This window comes from Erinaceus europaeus, chromosome 4 (assembly GCF_950295315.1).
Source record: "Erinaceus europaeus chromosome 4, mEriEur2.1, whole genome shotgun sequence".
In the NCBI taxonomy this organism is placed as follows: Eukaryota; Metazoa; Chordata; class Mammalia; order Eulipotyphla; family Erinaceidae; genus Erinaceus; species Erinaceus europaeus.
The window spans coordinates 90,318,425-90,341,603 of record NC_080165.1 but is presented as its reverse complement, the minus strand read 5'-3'; the positions used below and the strand labels follow the sequence as shown (position 1 = coordinate 90,341,603).

Here is a 23,179-nt window from a genome sequence, read left to right as displayed (position 1 = left end):
TATATATACACATACACACATATATAGATACACATAGATATACATAAATAGTCTGACTTCTGACAATTACTCCTGCTTACTATCCTCCTGGCCACATGCCAGTTTCCTTCTAGTTTCTCAGGGAGCCCTAAGTTAGAAAGAACCTTAGGCAGGAAACTGTCCCTTTCTACTTCCCTGTTTATGTGGCTAAAACCTTGCTGAGTCCAGAAGTCTGTGCTGGCTCTCTACACCCTCCCACAGCCCCCACCCATTTCCAGTCTAATCTAAAGCCAAATACAGATTAACTTTTGGTAAGCAGATATCTAAATTCTTGAGGATTAAGGGCTATGCCTGACTGATTCACCAGGTATCATCAGCTCAGGGTGGTATAGATGGGTCATGAAGCTAAAAAAAGCTGACTGGAGGGAGGGAGGGAATCAGTAAAAGCCATAAAGTCCACTGACCTTTATGCTGTAGGCGGGTTAAAAGCCAGCTGGCTTTGATGTTGACACCGCTGGCCTGCATTACTGCTCTCAGCACCAACTAGAATGGGTAACTCCGTTTTACCTCCAGCAAAACAAGCAGAAAAAAACTCCAGGTTTGCTTCCTGCCATGTTACTTCCTTCCAACTGCATGAAAAATCCCTCAAAGGAGGTGTCCGTTTATCTAATGGGGCAAGATTTCAGAGTCACCTACTCTCGAGGCCCCTTAGAAACAGTGGATGGGTGGCTATGAGTGACCCTGATCTATGAACAGATGGCCCAAGTTTTAAATACCTTTTCACTTGCAGTTTCTAACCTGGGGCCACCAAGCATATAGTCCATTGTGAAACAGGACAGTCCTCTTCTTAATGCCAAGTTCCTACCCATTCACTTTTCCTCACTATTTCCCACTTCTGACAATCAAGTCGCTCTTGGTCATTACCATCATCAGGTCCATAGCTCCAGTGCCACCTCCCCTCTGTCTGCTCTGGTCTCTGGTTCAAATTACACCTCATTCATTCATTCCACAAAAACTCCTACGACAACACCTGTAGAACTTTAATCCTAGTCAACCCAACTGTATTTGAAGTGTATTTGCTGAGATCTAAGACTATCAATACAAACCTTAAAAATCCTTAAAAATGTTCAATCCTTATGATGACAGAGGAGGACCTAGTGGGGGTTGTATTGTTATGTGGAAATGTTATACATGTACAAACTACTGTATTTTACTGTTGACTGTAAAACATTAATCCCCCAATAAAGAATTAAAAAAAAATTCAATCTCTAGCACAATCTGAGTAGTGCCCTGGTAAAATAAAATAAAGTAAAATAAAATAGCTCATACAGATAGTGTGCTGCTCAGATAGCCATGTGTGCAGCCTAGTTTCAAGCCCAGCCCCGACCATGTTGAAGTTTTTATGTTGTGATCTCTTTCACTCTGTCTCCATCTTTAAAAAAAAGTCACTTTTACATGGAACATCAAGGGACCCCCCCACACACAATTTACTAAGTGAATCTATATACAAAGGGCTCCTTATTGCATGATTCCATTTGTGAAATATTCAGACTAGGAAAATCCACAGAGGATAAAATAAAAAAATAAATAAATAAAAAGATTAGTGATGTGCCCGGGAAGCAAGAATACAGAGTCTGGCTGCTAATGTGCACAGGATGGCCTTAGGGGTGATGAAAACGTTTCAGAAATGAAACCTAGTTATCAGAACACAACGCTGTGGGTAAACTATTGTTTTTCATATGCAGCACTGACTTTGAGCAGGAGTGAAACTGAAGAACAGTCCAATTTTTTGTTCTTTTAGAGAAGGAGAGAGGGAACAGACACCACAGACTGCCATCTATGGTATTCCTATGTGGCACTGGGCACCTCTTCAAGTGTTCTAAAACATTCCTTTTAGTATTATAGTCCTTCTGTCTGGAGAACTTTCAGAAGAGTAGAAATAGACCTACCCTATGGCCCTGCAATTCCTCTCCTGGGGAAATATCCTAAGGAAGCAAAAACATCCATGTAAGAAGATCTGAGTATACTTATGTTTATAGCAGAATAATTTGTGATAGTCAGAACCTGGAAGCAACTTATATGCCCAACAACAGATGAGTGACTAAGAAAGCTGTGTTGTATATAAACAATGGAATACTACTCAACTATTAAAAGTGGTGAATTAAAAAAAAAAAAGTGGTGAATTCACCTTCTTCACCTTATCTTGGATGAAGCTTGAAGGAATCATGTTAAGTAAGATAAGCCAGAAAGAGAAAGATGAATATTGGATGATTCCACTCACAGACAGATGTTGAAAATAAGAACAGAAGGGAAAAACAGAAAGCAGAAGTTGAGCTGGATTTGGTGCATTGCACCAAAGTAAAGGAGTCTGGGACAGGGAAGGGGGTTGTTCAGGAAAACTGAGAAATGTTACACATGTACCAACTACTGTCTTTTGCTGTTGACTGTAAACCATTAATCTTTCCAACAGAGAAAAAAAAAAGTACATAATTCCCAGTATTTAAATACTCTCCAAGGCTCTTCTAAGATTAAAAGGTTTGGGTGCTATTGTGTTAAAAATTACAAATAGAACCCCCATTTCTAAACACCTTTATTTATAAAAATATATTATAAATTTAGTTTCTCAACTTAACAACCCAAATATACCTCAAAAACAACCAAAAATACCTCAAACAACCCAAATATACCTCAAAAACACTGCCATGCAGCCCATGTGGTAGATCAGTAGATAAAGTGCTGAACACTCAAGCATGAGGTTCTAAGTTCAATGCAAGGCATTGCCCATGCAAGAGTGACAATCTGGCTCTCTTCCTAGCCCCTGCTCACTAATAAGTAAGTGCCCGTGGTCCAGGAGGTGGTGCAGTGGGTAAAGCACTGGATTCTCGACCATGAGGTCCCAAGTTCAATCCCTGGAAGCACATGTACCAGAGTGATATCTGGTTCTCTCTCTCTCTCTCTCTCCTTTCTCGTGAATAAATTCTTAAAAAAATAATAATAAATAAATTCCCCTTTAACTCATCAAATTATATGTAGTATGATATTAGGACAACTCAACAATAGCCAAGATGACTTGATTCATATTACTGTGTATGCATAAAAACTCTGAATGTTTCCTTAGGACAAAAACTGAAATTTTCCTTAGACAAAGCATGACCTTGACTTTTTTGCTAAGGAATCTTCTTCATACAAACTCTTATTGATCAAAAACTTAAAAATTTAGTTCATCAATAATGAAAGATGCTATTTTCTTGTGGTTAGGTCATATTAGATACTCATACTAATAGAAAATATTCCCTTCTCAAACACCAAATACTAAAGTGTTTATATGCAGAGCCTGTGGTAGGTCAAAACCAAAGTAAAAACAAAAAAATCATTTCCCTGACTTCATCTTGCCACAACAAAACACCTTTTAAAAACCACACTTTCCATTTTCACATTTCAATTTTCACTAGATCATACTTTCTTTCGACTTATTTTACCATAACACTCAAGTGAGGACTTATACAAATGATGATCACATTAAGTTTTTCAAAATTTCAGAAAGTAGCCTCCTTGAACAAGAACAATAAAATAAATCATGTACTTCTGCAGAATGCACTAGTGACTCTCAGCTTCTGTGGCTGCTCTGTGGGCTCAGCCCCTATCTTCCTCTAAATGGATGTCAATTGAAGAAGGTACTTCATTGACATCATACAGGAATATAATTACCAGAAATGAGCCTCAGCTGAAGAAAGCAAAGCAAGCCAGTAGGGAAACAAAATGAATATGAATAAGGGGGAAAAATTACATGGCACATCCTCCTCTGAAATAAGAAACCTGAAAGTGACATTTCACCTCTCCCAGCATGATTTTCATCATTTGGAAGTGCATGCCTTTGAAAGAGAGCTATCTCAGAAACAGAACAAACCATTGTGAAGCTTAGCACCTACGCCACAAAGGTACACTGAATATTCCCATCTGGTAAGAAGAAATTCAATACCTGTTAACTAGAGCTAACAGTATTCATTTTTTAGGATAAGGTCACATGACAGACATTTCCTAATGTCTTTTTATTTACTTTTTTTGTTTATTTTAAATCTTTTTGCTATCTTTATTTACTGGCTAGGAACATCCAGAGATCAAGAGAATAGGAAGAAATAGAGAGACAACTACTGCACTGCTTCTCCACTTGCAAAGTTTTCCCCCTGCAGGTGAGGAATGGGTTAAACCTGGGTCCTTGCATATTGTGGTGTGTGTGTGTGTGTGTGTGTGTGTGTGTGTGTGTGTGTGTGTATACACACATATGTATCATAATGGGTCTATATTTTAATATGTCTTACCATCTCAGAATGTTAATACAAAGACTTAACATGGAGTCTCTTCATTTCAATGTCAATATAAAGAATCTTATTATTTTTTTTAAAGAATTTATTTATTTATTTATTTATTCATGAGAAAGATAGGAGGAGAGAAAGAACCAGCCATCACTCTGGTACATGTGCTGCCAGGGATCAAACTCAGGACCTCATGCTTGACAGTCTAGTGCCTTAGCCACTGCGCCACCTCCTGGACCACATAATCTTATTTTAAAACTAAATTTTTGTTCATTTTAATATTAGACACATTGTTTCTATCCCCCCTTGTATCCCCAAGAAATGAGCTTTAATTTTTGAACAGCTGCATTTGATACGATAATACAATATTAACCTGGGAAACACAGTAAAACAAAAATCCAGTAAAATATATGGAGAAAAGTCTTCTCATTGCTGGAGGCAATGATTAGAACAGTGATACATTCCTAGGACCCTCATTTTCAATCCTCACTGAGTTGTATTATTCCTATTTCATGTACTTTTAGAACTCTGTAACTATGAAACATCACTTATGTAAATTTCAGCTACCTTATAGCTTTAGCATTCTTGTTAACTTGCAAATACAAATCACAGGCCACATTTTAGTGCATTATTTGTTGTGCAGGGACCTTTTTTTTTTTAATTTCCCTATTTGTAGGAAATAACTTAAGTATGTGAAATTGTCCTTTTTGCTGTTTCTTGGGACCATTAAGACACCAAAACTCACTTTTAATTTTAATAGTACAAACGTTTTCAGGGTGAATTTGACTCAGGAGGTTCTTAAAATCATATCTATCCATTTCTCTTTTCATGCATGTATCCCCAAAGAAGCATAAATATCTGTAATCCTGAGAACACCCAACAAGAGAGTGATTACATCTCCAGCTTCTACTGCTTCAACAACAGGCAGCACCGAAACCAGTGAAATAAGGATTAAGAACAATTGTGTTGAAATTGTGATGAGATTTTCAAGTGTCTGGATCTTGAGGGTTGAAGGTTTCAAAGGAACCGGATATGTGTGTTTCTGACTTGAAATACTCCTTTCTGGAACTTCGTATGCTGAAATTAATAGGTTACACATGACAAGACCTCCCAGAAAGCAGCCATTACAGGAATGGTGAGGATGGCATAGCTCTCCAACTACATTGCCCACAATTCCTGTGGCCCACGACTTCTAGCATGCACTGTTATTGCTCTCGCAGTATCTCCTTGCACTTACTGTGCTCAACCAGTTGTACTACCACCTGGGCCCCCCTTTTTTTAAAATTTATTTTCCCTTTTGTTGCCCTTGTTGTTTTTTTATTGTTGTTGTAGTTATGTTGCCGTCACTGATGTCACTGTTAGATAGGACAGAGAGAAATGGAGAGAAGAGGGGAAGACAGAGAGGAGGAGAAAAAGACACCTACAGACCTGCTTTACCGCTCGTGAAGTGACTCCCCTGCAGGTGGGGAGCCAGGGGATCGAACTGGGATTCTTATGCTGGTCCCTGTGCTTTGCACCACATGCGCTTAACCCACTGTGCTATTGCCCGACTCCCCCAACCCAGCCCTTTTTAATTACTTTCTTAGCTAGTAAATAATACAAGAATACCTGTGGAAGTCAAGCAGATTGGCTTGGAGAAACAACTTGACTTCAAGAAAAGGCTATGACAATATTTGCAGTGGGGTGTACAGTTGAAATATTAATACCAGCTTCTGAAAAGCAATACTAACCTTCTTGACACAGTTTAATCACAGTTGCACTGGGTTTATGTGTTGCAGGTGTTCCAGGGGACTTTGTCTTATAGGTACACAGACTAACGCAAACAACCCCAATTTAACACACATAAATCTTATTTTAATAAAAATCAAAAAGCTGAGGGAGGTCAGTTTCCGTAGCTTCGCATGAATGAGGACTACTGTCTGTCTTATTTCCTCTTCTAGAGAATGAAATACACACAATGCATTATTGTAATTCAAGTGGTTTTTATGTATAGCTTATGAAGGTCACTTTTTTTTAATTCTCTTTATTTATTAGATAGAGACAGCCAGAAATCAAGTGGGAAAGAGGAGATAGAGAGGGAAAGAGACCGAGAGACACCTGCAGCCCTGTTTTACCACTCCTGAAACTTTCCCTCTGCAGGTGGGGACCAGGGGCTTGAACCTACATCTTTGTGCACTGTAACATGTGCGCTTAATCTGGTGCGCTACCACCCGGCCCCTCATGAAGGTCATTTCTGTTACATGTCATATCATTATATTCTAATTACTTTCAGCATATTCATCACTGAAAAATTCTTCACTTGTGAACTCAAATTACAGGATGCAGCAAGTCCCACCACCAAGTAGAAGAATGATGATGGAGGAGAGAGAAGCTATGTCCTTGGGTAGAAATACAACATGGTGCCTACTGTCAATATTCTATACATTTGCTGTGAAATGGTTTCTCTCTCATTTCCAAGGAAGTAGACTTTAGCTTCAAATCACTACAGTCAAATTCATAGCAAACATAGAAACCAGTAACTTTCAGGATACAACCACATTTATAATAAGTGGGTATAGTCCAACAGCACACTGGCACTTTTCAAAGCAGATGTGGAAATAAGTAACACTTATTTCCCATTTTTTTCTTTTTTTTCCCAGAACAAGCCATCTAGTTTATCTGAGGCTCCATTCTCCCTAATTCACTGAGTGAGATCTGATAGTTTCAGAATGCAGAGAGGAGGAGTATTTGACCCTAAATGACTGGCTGGGTGACAAGAGACCAAAGTGAGTCCAGGAAGCTTCTGGGAAGACATCCTGCAGCACAGAGTAAAACTACAAGGGGAAATATATGACCTATAAGATGTGGAGAGGTGTTTCAATCCTCAGAAATCAAATGTTACTTGATTTTCTATTGCTTAAAGAATTAAGTGTTAGGAGGCTGGGCACACACTTTTAAGCGCACATAATACAAAGTGCAAGGACCTGCTCAAGGATCCAGATTCGAGCCCCTGCTCCCCACCTGCAAGGGGAGAAGGGTTGCTTCACAAGACGCAAAGCAGGTCTGCAGGTGTCTATCTTCTCTCTCCCTCCCTCCCTCTTTCCCTCTTTTTTTTTTTTTTTGCCTTCAGGATTATCACTGGGGTTGGTGCACCACTATTAATTCACTGCTCCTGGAGGCCTTTTTTTTTCTTTTCTTAATTTTATTGGATAGGACACAGAGGAACTGAGAAGGGAGGGGGAGCTAGAAAAGAAGAGAAACACCGGTAGACCTTCTTCACTGCTTGTGAAGCGATGCCCCTGAAGTTGGGGAGCCACAGGCTTGAACCAGGATCCTTGTGCGGGTCCTTGTGCTTCATACTGTGTTTAACCAGGTGTGCCACCTCCTGACCCCCCTCTCCCTCTCTATCTCCCCCTCTTCTCTCTCAATTTCTCTTTGCCCTGTCCAATAAAATGGGGAAAATGGCTACCAGGAGCAGTGGGTTCATAGTGCTAGCACCTCGCCTCAGCAATAACCCTGGAGACAAAAAGAAAATCAAGTCTAAACCATTTCATCTTATATGAAAGCCCCCCACTATTTCAAAATAGTACCAAACCAGTCATTTGGTTACTTCCTTTATGCACCCAATTACTTTACTAGACTAATGAGCATCAAGCACACTGGACATCCAAACTCTATCTACTGGGCCCTCTCGACTCTACTGTTCAAACTATACTCATCTCTTTTTTTTGTTATCACAAGGGCTTCAACATTCCAGACCTACATTTTTAGATGGAGGCAGAGGGAGATACCACAGCACCAGAGTTTCCCCCAGTGCACTGTGTGGGCCAGGTTCAAGCCTGGGTCACATGCATGGGCAGAGCAGGCACCATTTGAGGAGGAACACTATCTTGGCAGCCTAAATTGCACTCAATTTTTTTAAAGTAGTTTAAATATCACCAACCCTTTATGTCTTTCTGCTTTGTACAAATGTCCTGTTCTCCCAAATGATCATATTCAGCACAATTTAAGGGAAAAGAATTTCTGACGATGCTTTTCAGCTCATTAGGTAGCACCGAGTAAATCATTTACGCTCTCAATATTAGTTTCATCATCTATCATGTGATTTCTAAATTCCTTCCCAGTTCCTAAGCTCTGAGACTGACAGGGATTCATATGCACTTCTCTTCCTCCTCATGAACCATGCCACTAGTCTTGTACTGTTTCTGGATTACCCATCTTTAATTGCTCAGATAATGTCCAAACACATCCACAGGAGCAGAGATTATATGATCAAGACCCTTACATCTTCATTTTGGTTTTCTTCACTGACTTCTTTTCAGATCCTCACATTCTCTTCCATCTTCCTGCCTTCTTTTACCTCAAAGCTTCTGCTGGAATATTCCATTTCCTTTATCCACCGAATTCCTGCTGCTTCTTCAGGTTAACTTTTCCTGATAATGTCTGATTTAAGGAGCCTTCTTGTTGACTCCCAGAGCACCCTACACTACATTTTCAGAACCCTCATCACTGGCATTTTTTCTTTTTCAGTTGTCAGGATCTTCTGCTGGACTCTCTAGCTACCTTTGCATTGGACTATCGACCTCCACCAATTTACAAATTGGTGGTAGTTGTCCAGAGTCTATTAACAAAAACAAGACCTTTTTTACCCATGGATACCCAGAATCAAGATGAGCTTCCCCATCTCTTGCAACTTTGTATGGAAACATATTTAAACACAGACCAATAAGAAATAGGAAAAATTGTGTAAGGGCAGTAACCTCCCTTAATTCCCCTGCCCTCCATTTTCTTTGTCTCTTCTTTTCTTTTTTTCTTTTCTTCTTCTGCCTTTAAGAGGGCTGGGAGGGGGTCGGGCGGTGGCACAGTGGGTTAAGCGCATGTGGCGCAAAGCGCAGGGACTGGCGTGAGGATCCCGGTTCGAGCCCCCGGCTCCCCACCTGCAGGGGAGTCGCTTCACAGGCGGTGAAGCAGGTCTGCAGGTGTCTATCTTTCTCTCCCCTTCTCTGTCTTCCCCTCCTCTCTCCATTTCTCTCTGTCCTATCCAACAACGAATTGCGTCAACAAGGGCAATAATAATAACCACAACGAGGCTACAACAAGGGCAACAAAAGGGAGGAAAAAAATGGCCTCCAGGAGCGGTGGATTCATGGTGCAGGCACTGAGCCCAGCAATAACCCTGGAGGAGGGAAAAAAAAAAAAAAAAAAAGAGGGCTGGGGGTTGGGGACTCACTCTAAGCTAGATGCACAGTTAGCAAGTAGGAGCCAATGAAGGGTCATACTTACCCTGCACCAGTCACCCAGCTTTTTATGGGACATACAAAGTTCTATCTATTTTTAAAATTCCACCCCTGAGTTACTACTATTCTAGGATTTCTATTTACTATGTGAGAGCAAATCTAGAGCCAAAATACATGATCATGTCTGCAGTACCAATAATTACCTGGAGTGACGAGAGGATGTGGTTAATGAGAGAGCAAAGCCCAAACAATGGTGGGGGCTTGACAGTTTGGGCTGATGGGTAGTGGTGCTGCTGGCCACAGCGGCCAATACTGGAGAAAGATTTGAAAGGCATGCAGGTGAACTTAGGATATGCGAAGTTGTGAATCCAGTGTTCAAGATAAAGAAGGGGCCTGCAGAGGGAAAACTTTGTGAGTGGTGAAGCAGTGCTGCTGGTGTCACTCTGCCTCTTCCTATCTTTCCCTACCCTCTTGATTTCTGGCTGTCTCTATCCAATAAAGATTATAATAAAAAAATTAAAAAGATTAATCCCCCAATAAAGACATAAAAAAGAAAGACATGTAGAAGTAAATATCTGAAATTCTGTAGCCAGTGGGTGACGGGATGGATACTTCAATCAAGGGACAATGGGATCACTCATGAAAATCAGTACTTTGCAACTACCTTTTTTAAAATTTTCATTTGGGGAAGTCCTTTAAAATATGCTATGGTGTGGTCCAGGAGGTGGCGCAGTGGTAAAGCTTTAGACTCTGAAGCATTAGGTCCCAAGTTCGATCCCTGGCAGCACATGTGCCAGAGTGATGTCTGGTTCTTTCCCTCTTCTCCTATCTTTCTCATAAATAAATAAAATCTTAAAAAAAAAAAACACTATACATGCTAGCCCAGGATTGAGTTAGCATAATGATTATGTAAAACATGCTATCCCATTTTTCAAAAACACAAGTGAAATTATGTTATTTGGGACCCAATAAAAAGCACCTGCCTCCCTGGGCACTGATAGCAAACCTACCACTCTGTATAAACTAAACAAAAAAAGGAGCTGGTCTGAAAATGAAGCAAACCCAGTACTTAAAGCATTCCAGCGAAGACATGAAAATTTCGAGCACATTTAGAAATCTTTATGAAGAAGATCCATCCTGTTTCACATGACATGACACTTTCCTGATTTAAAGTATATATAGAGTAAATGACCAACATAAATCACATATATCAAGAACCTAAGCATGTGGGGCCAGGTGGTGGCTCACCCAGTAGAGAGTACGCATATTGTCATGTTTAAGGACCCAGACTTAAGGTCTCAGTTCTCAACTGCTGTGGTGGAAGCTTCACAGAGGGTGGAGCAGTGCTGCAGGTATCTCTCCTCTCCCCTCCTCCCTCCCCCCCTATAAAAAAATATAATAAGTAAATAAATTAAAACCTATGCCTCATTCATAGGTTTAAAAGAAAAAGATAGCATAGTGGTTATGCAAAAATATTTTCCTGTCTGAGTGTCCAGGATCCAATCACCAGCACTACAATAAGCTTAGCAGTAAGAAAGGAAAACTAACAATCAGCAACAAAACCTATGAATGCCTCTAACTAGTTACATAAAGGCTGAGTTTAAGAGCTGAGCTCTAATCACAGTCTTCCTAACCCATAGTCTAATTGCAAACAACTGAGAGATACACATTCATTAGGCAACTAAGCAAAATTTTCTGCTATGGGCAGCTACTTGTAATTCTTATCTGATTGTAATATTTTAACTGATGTAATTACTTGAATATTCAAAATACATTATCATGTTCTCCAAGCTAATTCATACAACACAGAAAAAGGTAATGTTATAACCTCAAGTGTGAAATTAAAAGAGGGTGGAGAAATATAATTATCAAAGACAAGTAATGCCACCAAAGAGAAAAGTGTCTTAAGACTTAAGTTCAGGGTGTGGTGTAGAAAGCATAATGGCTATGCAAAGAGACTCTCATGCCAGAGGTTCCACAGGGCCAGGTTCAATCCCTCACCCACCACCACCACCACCTTAAACCAGAGTTGAATAATGAACAGTGCTCTCGCTGAAAGAAAGAAAGAAAGAAAGAAAGAAAGAAAGAAAGAAAGAAAGAAAGAAAGAAAGAAAGAAAAGCAAAAATAAAAGAAAATGAAAAGTAAAGAAAAAAGGGGTTTGTGATAAAATTGTCTGCAAGAGTTGGTTTATTTGGGGGACTAGGTGGTGGTGCACCTGGTTGAGTACACGTTATAATGTGTAGGGGCCAGGGTTTGAGCCCCCAGCCCCCACCTGCAGGGGGAAAGCTTTGTGAGTGGTGGAGCAGTGTTGCAGATGTCTCTCTGTATCTCTTCCTCTCTATCATACCTTTCCCTCTCAATTTCTGACTGTCTCAATCTAATAAATAAATAGATAATAAAAATTTTAAAAAGATTTAAATTCATAGCTGTGCGATGTAAATAAGGCATGTGACACAAAACACATTTCTTTTTCTAAACTCAATCTAAACACTCATAAATGTATAACTGATGCTAGTGTGTGTGGGTATGTGCCAATGAAGAGAGAAGTAAAATAATGTGTTAAAAAAAAAAGCCTGCTACAATGTGGCATTTTAAAAAGCAAACACAATCAAGTAATCACTTATCCAGTGTCTAGAGATAAAAATTATTTAACATCTGGCCACAGTTCATGTTAATGTGTAAACCAGTCTGTGAATTCTTTTATTTTAGGAACCATGACACTTATAATCACTATCATGTTGTCAGACCTAGTGACCCATACCCAGAAAGATACTGAAGTTGTCCTCACAGAATCTAAGAATCCCAAAAGAACTAAAGGTGGTTGAGAAACTGGTCTGCCTCACCTTGAACAGGACCTGTGTCAGAATGACCTAGTGGATGTCTTCAAAATATACCAAAGACTTAACACCTCCACCCTGGGGAAATCAAAAAGGACAAAGGCTCCCTACGAGATATGGTTTCTAAGTGGGTTTGGGTGTCCTTCCTCTCCACACCTCATAGGTCATATGCACCTTGTAAATCAACCCCAGGGCCAAGTAAGGAAGCCTATCAATGCTGACTGCTGTGGGCCAGGCATGCTAGTCCAATCACGTGGCAACTGGACTTATGAACAGTCATTTTCCATATCAGTAATTAGAGTTGTGTATTCCCACTTCTGATTATACCAAACAGAAAGCTTAAGTTCAAAAAAGAATGAAGAAGCAAAAAGTATCAAAAAAAAAAAAAAAAGCAAAACAAAAAAAACTCCAGGTAGTCTTTTCCAGGCAGGGGCGAGGGCTTTGATTGATCAGGAGACAGTTAATACCTATACTTCTAAAGCTTTTCCACAAGATCAAGAAACAGGAACACTCCCTTCCACCTTCTATGAAGCCAACATCACCCTGATACCAAAAGCAGATAGGGACAGAACAAAAAAGGAAAACTACAGACCAATATCTCTGCCAAAATATTAAACAAGATCCTGGCCAACTGGGTACAGCAGTATGTCTGTTCATCATGACCAAGTGGGATTCATCCTAGGAATGCAAGGCTGGTTCAACATATGTAAGTCAATCAATGTCATTCACCACATCAATAAAAGCAAAACCAAAAACCACATGCTTTACTTCAGACTGTGTCCAGAGATATAAAGCATGGAATGGAAACCCTTCACCCTCATTACTCCGGTGAGACCTTTCCTTCCATAGTATTCGCTCATCCATTCCAGGAGGTTCACTTCCTAACAAAGTCCCAAAACCTAGATATAGACCAGGTCCCATAAGATAGAGCATATGTCCACATGTATCCATAAATTAGGGCAAAATTTATGAAAGCAAAAGTATACAATAGTCTGCAGTGAGTCGGTATAAAGTTCCTAATGAAATAGTGTCTACTTGGATTTAGATACCCTCCTCACCTACTTCCTATTACAGTTCTCTCACTCACTCCAAAGCTAACCTTAGCAAAGCAAGGACTGCAAAAGTTGAATAAGGGCAAGAGACTGGCATACTTTAACGATGACTCTTTAGTCACTATCAGGCCACCCCATCAGCTGGGGCCCTATTTGGGGAGAACTGAGATTCCCAAACAGTCATGATGGGCCTAGACCTCAAATAAATCCCTCTCTCCATTGTTACCAGTCATTTCTATCAGGAATAACAAAATAGACCTCTTTGTGGACCCCCATAGGACTTTGCCCTCAACTTGGATCAACAACGGTAGAGAATGTTCCATCCTCCGAATGGAGGATGGACAACATACTCTATGATACACCTGAGGAAGATGGGTCCAATATTGGGGCAGCATGGAATGTTCCTACTCATGACCACAGAATGTGAGCTCAGATCTACAGAGATGCAGAGGTCACATAGGCTCCTAAGCTGATTATGGGCCCCAGATCACATCAAATCAATGAGGCTTACAGTCAACAGTATTTATACACCTTTCCCATATTAGGGAGCTACTCTCTTCCCTGATCCAGCTTTCTGGTCCTTTTTCCAACCATGACATCATCTCCCCAGACAATAACTTGGATCCACCTGCATATAAGACTTCAGGCTCAGGGGGAAAAAAGAAAAAGGAAAAAAAAAAAACTAATATAACCATAGGTCCTTTGGAATATAACAAATATGCCTACTAGCTATCTACAAAATGGAGGACCCCCCCCCAACTCTTCATCTGCACTATTCCAGCCTTTAAGTCCATGATTGTTCAACAGTTTGTTTGGCTTTGTATGTTAACTCTCTTTTCAGCCACCAGGTTCCAGACGCTAGCATGATGCCAACAAGACTTCCCTGGACAGACAACCCCACCAATATGTCCTGGACCTCTGATTCCCCAGAACCCCGCCCCACTAGGGAAAGAAAGAGGCAGGTAGGGAGTATGGATCGACCTGTCAATGCCCATGTTCAGCGGGGAAGCAATTACAGAAGCCAGACCTTCCACCTTCTGCATCCCACAATGACCTTGGGTCCATATTCCCAGAGGGTTAAATAATAGGAAAGCTATCAGGGTAGGGGATGGGAAATGGAGTTCTGGTGGTGAGAACTGTGTGAGGTTGTAGCCCTCTTATCCTATGGTTTAGTCAATGTTTCCTTTTTATAAATAAAAATTTTTTTACATTAAAAATGAACTAAGAAAATGTACATCAGATCCACAGCATAATTCTTTTTGGATCCACAGCATAATTAAATATTCAGAAATTGTAAGAAGTAGACTCAAATTTTCGCAGCACTGTATATCAGCTCACAAACAGAGCAGATAAAGTTGTCAACTATACCAGTATGTATTAAAGCAATTTATTTGTTCTGCCAAAGACATGGACATACCCGTTGGGACATATACCTCACTGCCAAACTCCCAGGGAAGCAAATGAATAATTATTGAATTTAGTACCATGTGTACTATTCTTTGGGGAAGAAGAAATTCATAACAGTCACTTTGTTGTAGCATTGTTCTGCCAAAACAAAAGGGGAACAAGTACTCTGGAGTTCAAAATAGTTCATAAAATAAATAAATAACTGTATGGGCACCTGGTGGTGGTGCATTGGGTGAAACGCACATGGGGCAAAGTGCAAGGACCAGCCTAAGGATCTGAGTTTGAGGCCCAGGCTCCCCACCTGCAGGGGAGTCGCTTCACAAGCAGTGAAACAGATCTGCAGGTTTCTTTCTCTCCCTACTCTGTCTTCCCTTCCTCTCTCCATTTCTCTCTGTTTTATCCAACAACAACCACAGCAATAACAATAATAATAACAGCAGCAGGGATAAAAAACAAGGGCAACAAAAGGGAAAAAATAGCCTCCAGGAGCAGTGGATTTATAGTGCAGGCACTGAGCCACAGCAATAACCTTGGAGGCAATAAATAAATAAATAACTGTAGTGGTCAATCCTTGGGTGTGACTTTAATTAAGTCTGTTCATAAGCTTATAAAAGATTATCTCTGAGAAAATAAAATTAGTAATAGTGGGGGGGGTAGAGGTAGAACTTAGTAGAGATGAAATCTCTTGCCAGAATGTGCTAGCATTGAAGCTACTAACTTACCACAAAAGTATTGCAGCTAGAAACTTCAATTACACTTCAAAAAAAATTTTCATTCCTAATTAAAGAAAGTTTGAGAACACCAATACAAAAAATATTAGGCTATTTTCCAGGGATCAATCATAAAGACAGCTGACAAGAAATAGGAGGTACAAGTGACTAATTTAATTATACACATCTACTAATAGATGCACTTCAGATCTTTCTGATAAAGACAGAGAAATTAAGAGGAAAGGGTGATAAAGAGAGGGAGTGAGAGATACCTGTAGCTCTGCTTCATTGCTTGTGAAGCTTCCCACCCGCAGGTGGGGACCAGGGTCTTGAATTTGGGTACCTGTGCATGGTAATGTGTGTGCTCTACTGCCAGGTCCTTACTAACAAATGTACTTTAAAAAGAACATTTCAAAGCACAGCAGGTTAAGCACAGGTGGCGCAAAGCACAAGGACTGGCGTAGGGATCCCGCTTCGATTCCCCCTGTTCCCCACCTTCAGGGGGGTCACTTCACAAGTGGTGAAGCAGGTCTGCAGGTGTCTGTCTTTCTCTCCCTTCTCTGTCTTCCCCTCCTCTCTCCATTTCTTTCTGTCCTATCCAAGAATGACATCAATAACAATAACTACAATAATAAAAAAAAAGAATACTTCAAACAAACTAAGAAATCTACTCTCTGAAAAGACACCAGGTATGAGTGTTTTCAACCCAAAGATTACACAGTTCTAACAGCAAATTCATATAAGTCAAATAAAAAATGTTCCCATGCCAGCTGGAGTGTAGTGGGAACCAAACTGTTTGCTAATGATAACCTTTATGGCTTGAAATCAAGGGTTGTGGGAAGGTTCTATTACTAAAACTGAAAATTAGGTCAAGCTATTTTCCTGAACAATTCACCTTAGTAGACCATTACATCTACAGCAGTTATGTTTAACCTATTATGCCTAGCCTCTCAAAAGAGAAGAGCACCAGCATTTTGCTGTTACTACTGCAATTTCCACATTGATCCTGAAATCTTTCCAAGTTCAAAATGACTTCAGCTTTCATTCTCTGTCCCTGGTGAAACAGAAACAAGACTTGTTCTTGGCAAACAAAAGTAAAAAAAAATTTAGTACTGAAAAGGATTTGGAAATCACCTTTTTTAGTTTCAAAGGAGAAGAGACCAATGCCCCGAGTTGATTTTCTTATGGGAGACAAGAAGAAACCATGTCATCCAGATTTTAGTAAAGAATGAGGTAAGCTGCTTGAACCTCCCAACCTTCTCAGATTATTATTTTAAATATTTTTTATATTTATTTATTTCCCCTTCTGTTGCCCTTGTTGTTGTATTGTTGTAGTTATTATTATTGTTACTGATGTCATCATTGTTGGATAGGACAGAGAGAAATGGGGGGGGAGACAGAGAGGGGGAGAGAAAGACAGACACCTGCAAACCTGCTTCACCACTTGTGAAGCGACTCCCCTGCAGGTGGGGAGCCAGGGCTCCAACCAGGATCCTTACGCCGGTCCTTGCGCTTTGTGCCACGTGCGCTTAACCTGATGCGCTACCGCCCTACTCCCAGATTATTTCATTTTTAATAAGCAATATGCATGTGCTCTACTATAGCCCTCTATCACTAGGCAACATTTACTTTAACACCTACTATATGTCTTAGGTAACTCTGTGAGATGGAATTGGCCCAGAAGCCTTGGCTCTTACTTCTGGCCCTGTCAAACTGGCCTTATGAGCTTCAGCAGTACTGGGGTATTTACATTTTCTCACCAGTAATCTTTCATTGAAAGGTATGAAGTCTCCTGATTTCAGTAAGATAGAGAAATCACTGAAGTGATTTTTAAGATACTACTGATTGGGGGGCTGGGTGGTGGTGCACTGGTTCGAGCGCATATGTCACAGTGCTCAAGGACCTAGGTTTGAGCCCCCAGACCCTACCTGCAGGGGGAAAGCTTTGCAAGTGGTGAAGTAGTGCTCCAGGTGTCTCTCTTTCTCTCTCCCTCTCTATCTCCCCTACTCGCTTGATTTCTGGCTGTCTCTAAATAAAGATTAAAAAAAAACTTAAGATACTACTGACTATGAGATGAATCTCTCTACCTATCCAGATATGTTAACATGTTTAACACTGTGTTGGAGAACAGTTGAAATTTGATGAAACCTATACTTAAATTTCCAGAAGGGCAACAGACTGTGGTGAGGACTTAAGAAAGTAAATGGTTTGTGAGGGGCCAGGTGGTGGCACACCTGGTTGAGTGCACACACTATAATGCACAAGGACCCAGGTTCAAGCCCCTGGTCCCCACCTGCTGGGGGAAAGCTTCACAAGTGGTAAAGTAGGGGTACAGGTGTCTCTCTCTCTCTCTCTCTCTCTCTCTCTCTCTCCCTCCCTCCCCCTTTCAATTTCTGTCTCTATCCAATAATAAATAAATAAATACATAAGAAAATAAGTGGTTTGTCAGCATATGTGTCTGTAGAAATATATATATATATATATATATATATATATATATATCCACTGGGATATTTCTATCTTATTACAATGTTCTCTCCCTTGCCCTTATAGTTTTCTTCCATTCTTTTCTTTCACCAGAGCACTGTTCAACTTTGGTTTTTGGTGGCTTTGGGGGCCTTTGGTGCCTCCAGCATGAAAGTCTTTTTGCATAACCATTATACTATCCTCCCAGCCTTTTATCACCCATTCTTAAAAGTCCCCTTTTTCTAGTCCCCAAACTACATAGACCCTTACCCTTGAAATAATCCACAATTAGCTCTCCAGTGTGTGGCTTTAACTGTGAGTTCAGAGGGGTTTCTTGTCACTGTCCTGGCCTCCTCTAACAGTAACCCAGTCCATCCTTTACATTGTGACAAAACAATTCCTGGATTCACTCATTTATAATGCACTCCCAGTCTGAAAGCCTTCAGTGATACTGTTACAAACAGTTCAGCAGAGGAAGCAGGTGGTAAACTTTGTGACCTTGGGCAAATGTCTACTGAATATCTCCATTTCCTCACCTGTAATGTGAGAACAGTTATAGTATAAACAGTAATTGAGATAAATTCAGGAAAAGTGCTCAATGCAGAGTTTGACACTTAACAGACCAATATGAGCCGGTCATTATATTATTTATATTATATTATTTATATTGTATTGTGTTGTACTATATTATACGGCTTCTAGGGTTATTGCTGGGGTTCAATGCCCATACTATGAATCCACTGCTCCTAGCTACCTTTTTTTTTTTTTTTGCCCAATGATTCCATATACGTGTTTTCTCTCCAATCTCCCTCTCCTAGAATGTCCCTCCCGTCTTTGTATATCCCATCTTTGCCTAGTCCTCAACAAATTGTAAGGCTAAGTCAAAAGACTAGTTCAATTCTATTTAGTTTAATCCAACCACCTCTTATATTGACATCCCTGGAGGTGCTTACAATGGACAGGGTGACATCCCTCAAGTCCACATAGGCCTTCCCTGAAGGTATAGTAACAGCAAGACAAACAAGATGAGATTTAAATCAATTTCCTCAATTTTGGGATTCCCCCAGGTTACCAGGTTTTAATCTTTCTTCCTCTTCCTCCTCTTTTTTTTGGAGGGTGAGGGGAGGATGATGTGAGGAGGGAAGAGGGCTTCAGTACTCCAGGCTCTTTTTTAAACAGAGAAAGGAAAAGACACCACAGCACTAGACTGCCTGAGGTTCCTTTTTGGTTCCCTAACACCTACCTTATGTACTAGAATGGTATCCTGGCTTGTCTCTTCTTTAGCTCTGTCTTATGTGGCATTCCCATAGACAAATGAATAAAAATAAATGAATAAGTAAAAGTGTGTAAAAATTTTTCACAGGCATGTTTTAAAAAATATGTATGAAAAGCAACTACTAAAGTGGTCACACCAATAACACCTGAAACCAAGTACATAAAAGGGAGTTACTTATGGGTAATAATGAAACAATTATTCATCAGCAACAGAAGAGTTGGCAGGGAAAGGAGCAATTCAAAACAACCAGATTTCTGGGAGTCGGGCGGTGGCGCAGTGGTTAAGCGCAGGTGGCGCAAAGCTTAAGGATCCCGGTTCGAGCCCCCGGCTCCCCACCTGCAGGGGAGTTGCTTCACAGGCGGTGAAGCAGGTCTGCAGGTGTCTTTCTCTCCCCCTCTGTCTTCCCGACCTCTCTCCATTTCTCACTGTCCTGTATAACAACAAGGACATCAATAACAACAACAATAATAACTACAACAATAATGAAAAACAACAAGGGCAACAAAAGGGGGAAAAAAAACCCAACCAGATTTCTAAAGGGAGCAGCAGAAGGATATGACAAGAGGGAGAATTGATCACTCATTCTATTATCTACTTATGCATCAAAGTTACTCTAGTGGCTGAGGAAATTTCAGCCTGGTAGAAAGCAGAATTTGCATGTATACGGTCCTGGTTTCAATCCCTGAGAACCACATATGCTGAAACAGTGCTCTAGTTACTCTCTCATTAAAGTAAAAACAAAGTAAATAAATCTTTTTAAAAATATAACTACAAGGGGGCCAGTGGGTTAAGCTCAAGGACCTGCGCAAGGATCCCAGTTGGAGCCCCTGGCTCCCCACCTGCAGGGTGGTTGCTTCATGGGTGGTGAAGCAGGTCTGTAGGTGCCTTTCTCTTCCCCTCTCTATCTTCCCGTCCCCTCTCGACTTCTCTCTGTCCTATCCAGCAACGACGACAGTAACAACAACAACAACAATAGACAAGGGCAACAAAGGGGGAAAAAGTAGACTCCAGGAGCAGTGAATTCATAGTGTTGGCACTGAGCCCCAGTGATAACCATGGAGGCAATGTATATATACACAAAAAAATGCAAAGCTTTGCTTTCATTTGTTTAACATGAGTTAGAAATCAGACATTCAATAATAATTAGGCTGTGAGGCCAGATATGATAAAGGGCATTTCATTTGTAACCACTTTTGAAATCCATATAAATTTTTAATTTTTTAAAACTACCTCTATTTATTTATTGGATAGAGACAGCCAGAAATGGAGAGAGAAGGGGGTAATAGGGAGAGAGAAAGAGAGACACCTGCAGTACTGCTTCACCACTTGCAAACTCTTCCCGCTGGAGGTGGGGACTGTGGGCTCGAACCTGAGTCCGATTGTAACACATGCGCTCAACCAAGTGCACCACCACCTGGCCCCAAACCTGATCAGTGTTAATATGTTTTCTGTATTCACTTTACTGCACTTCCTACGTTCACTTTTCAGCAAATTTCCGCCCTATATTCCCTAAAATTAGACATCTGTTAACCATCAGTAACATTTCCCCTTTTGTCAATTAAAAGTGGAGGAAAAAGAAAATGCCAATGAGACTATATAGAAAAAGCTCCTAGCAATGAGAAGTTACAGCCTGGTTTAATTTAACATTTTAGGTGCAGAGTTTGCCTCTGGACAAAAATAAATAAAAATCTACTTGTCGCCTTACTGTAGATGAAAGTGTTCCCCCACAACCTTCTAATGCAAAGCAGGTTACATCCTATCTGTAGATAACAGCACCAGAAGCTGTTATGCAAGCAAAATAAATGCAAGCCAACAGGTTATCTGTCAAGTAAGACTAGGAGGACAAGTTACAAAATCCAACAGAAACATCAGCTCTTCCCTCAAACTCTATAAGGCACTTCCTGCCACTAGTCTGATACTAATAAAAGCTGCTTGCTCCTACAGTATACACCCACCCTTGCAGGTAACTGGAGGCTTCCCAGTACCTTTAGTAAGTTTTTGCCCTGGGTTCTTCCATAACGGACTCCCACATCCACTCATTCATCCACCCACTTCCCCCAAAATAAGGTGACCAAATGCTTTCTCCAAATTTGCTATCAAAAAGACGAGAATGACTTGTGCAAAAACACGGAAGCGTGACAAGACAGTTTTAAAAGAATGGCTCTTACTCCAAGCAATTCTCCCTCCCACTTCCCACTTAAGGTTAACAGGAAGGCTCATCGGGGTTACAAGATGGAGGAGGGGGAGAGGAGAGAATGAGTGGGAAAGACATGGAAACGGTACACGGGCACAAATGCAGTCCACAGGCTGCAGGGGTGCCCCTAAAGCCACCCGCTCCCCCACCCCGCCCTAGACCACTTCCGCGCCGCGAGCCTAACTCTGCGCGCCGTGACTCCCAGCGGGGCTGCCCAGGTCCAGTCCCCGCCCCCTCGCTTCCACATCCGCCTCATCCCTCCCTCCCAGAGCAGCCCGGACTGCAGTTATCTGGTTTTAATAAAAAGCAATGTGGTCCCGGGTAAAGCGGGCTTCCCTCCAGTGGGGCAGAGGCAGGAAGAAAAGAAGAAAAAGGAAAGGCCCGGGGCTAGGGAGATAGCATGATTCTTTACTTAAAAGACTCTCATGACTGAGGCTCTGAGGTCTCGGGTTCAATCCCCAGCACCACTATAAACCAGAGTCGTATCTTTCCCTCTGTATCTCCTGCCGCCCTTTCTCCTTAAGATAAAATATGTAAAAAAATAAATTTAAAGAAAAGGCCGGGGCGTCCCTGCTCCCTCGCGGGGCCAGGTCTGCGCACCCAGGTTCTGGGCGCCTGCCCGACTTACAACCCCCCTCCCTCGCCCCCGTGGAGGCTTTCTGAACTCACCCAGGTTTTGTTCACTTAACACACACACACACACACACACACACACACACACACACACACACACACACTCGCTCTCTCAGTAAAGGCAAATTTTCCTGAGCCTCCCACCCGCGAGTTCACCTCGATAGAGAGGGCAGACATGAAAACACAAACCCATTGATCCACCCCCCCCAACCCCCCACTGTGGGCACAGTGGATGTTCCCGTGGCGCCTGTCAGCATGTAAGTGGGTCCCCTGAAGCTTCCACACACATCGGGACAGGTACGGCAGCAACACGGTGTTAGCTGGCGAAGCACCCAGCCTCAGCCCTCTGCGGCGAGAGCAGCCGCCTCCCGCCCGCGCGGCTCACCCGGTGCCCGCAGTCCCCACCAGGAGAGCCAAGCTGCCCTCTGGGAGCCGGCCCGCAGGGAGCTGGGGCAGCTCTTCATCCGCACCAGGCTCAAGAGCCAACAGTAGTTTACAGTCATTGCGTCCCGGCAGTGCGATCGCTCGCTCGCTCGGTCACTCGGGTGTCATGGCCGAGCAGTGGCCCCCCCGGAGAAGTTTCCTGGAGCTGGCGGCTTACCTCCTCTTACTCCCAAAACCGGCAGCAGCTTTGAGCAGCGACGAAGAGATGGCAGGAGAGCCTGTAGCCCGCAGAACCCGGAGGATGCCGGAGCCGAGCAAAGCCAGAGAGCCGCCCCGTGGATGCGAAGGCTGCCGCACCGGGTATCTACAGTAAGAACGTGGGCTGACCGTGATGTCACAATGGCGTGACCAGCCAATCGGAGACCCTGAAAGATGTATCAAGCGCTATGATGTCATGCAGCCCCGGAGCCAATGGCGAGACAATAGAACTTTCGTAATTGTAAATTCGGGAATCTGATGCAGTGGGGAGCTGAAACCAGGGTTGGTTATGTCTAGTTCACGTGTCTCTAGGCAATTTTATCCCCTTTCTTCCTAATAAGCCTGCGTGGGACGCAGAGCCTGCTCAACAGAAGCAGTGAACTTCCCAATCCCTCCAAACTTTGATTCTCTCAGTGTCAGCCTTGGATGCCTGTGTTTGGATGGTCAGGATCA

General features: G+C 41.8%; 1 protein-coding gene across 3 annotated transcripts in view; it reads right to left on the bottom strand.

The window, feature by feature from the left end:
- ELOVL5 (ELOVL fatty acid elongase 5) overlaps window positions 1-22,847 on the bottom strand; it is a 102,730-nt gene extending 79,883 nt beyond the window's left edge. Inside the window, exon 1 of one of the 3 annotated variants that reach the window (XM_007516503.3) lies at window positions 22,686-22,847. Coding sequence is in view for 1 of the 3 variants with exons in the window: in XM_060190037.1 (XP_060046020.1) it covers window positions 22,470-22,587 (118 nt within the window). In the remaining 2 variants the exon portion in view is untranslated. Of the gene's footprint in view, window positions 1-2,167; window positions 2,187-22,469; window positions 22,609-22,685 lie in introns of those variants that run through there. The other 2 variants (XM_060190037.1, XM_060190038.1) reach the window with 2 other exon arrangements.
- Between the last annotated feature and the right edge of the window lie 332 nt (window positions 22,848-23,179).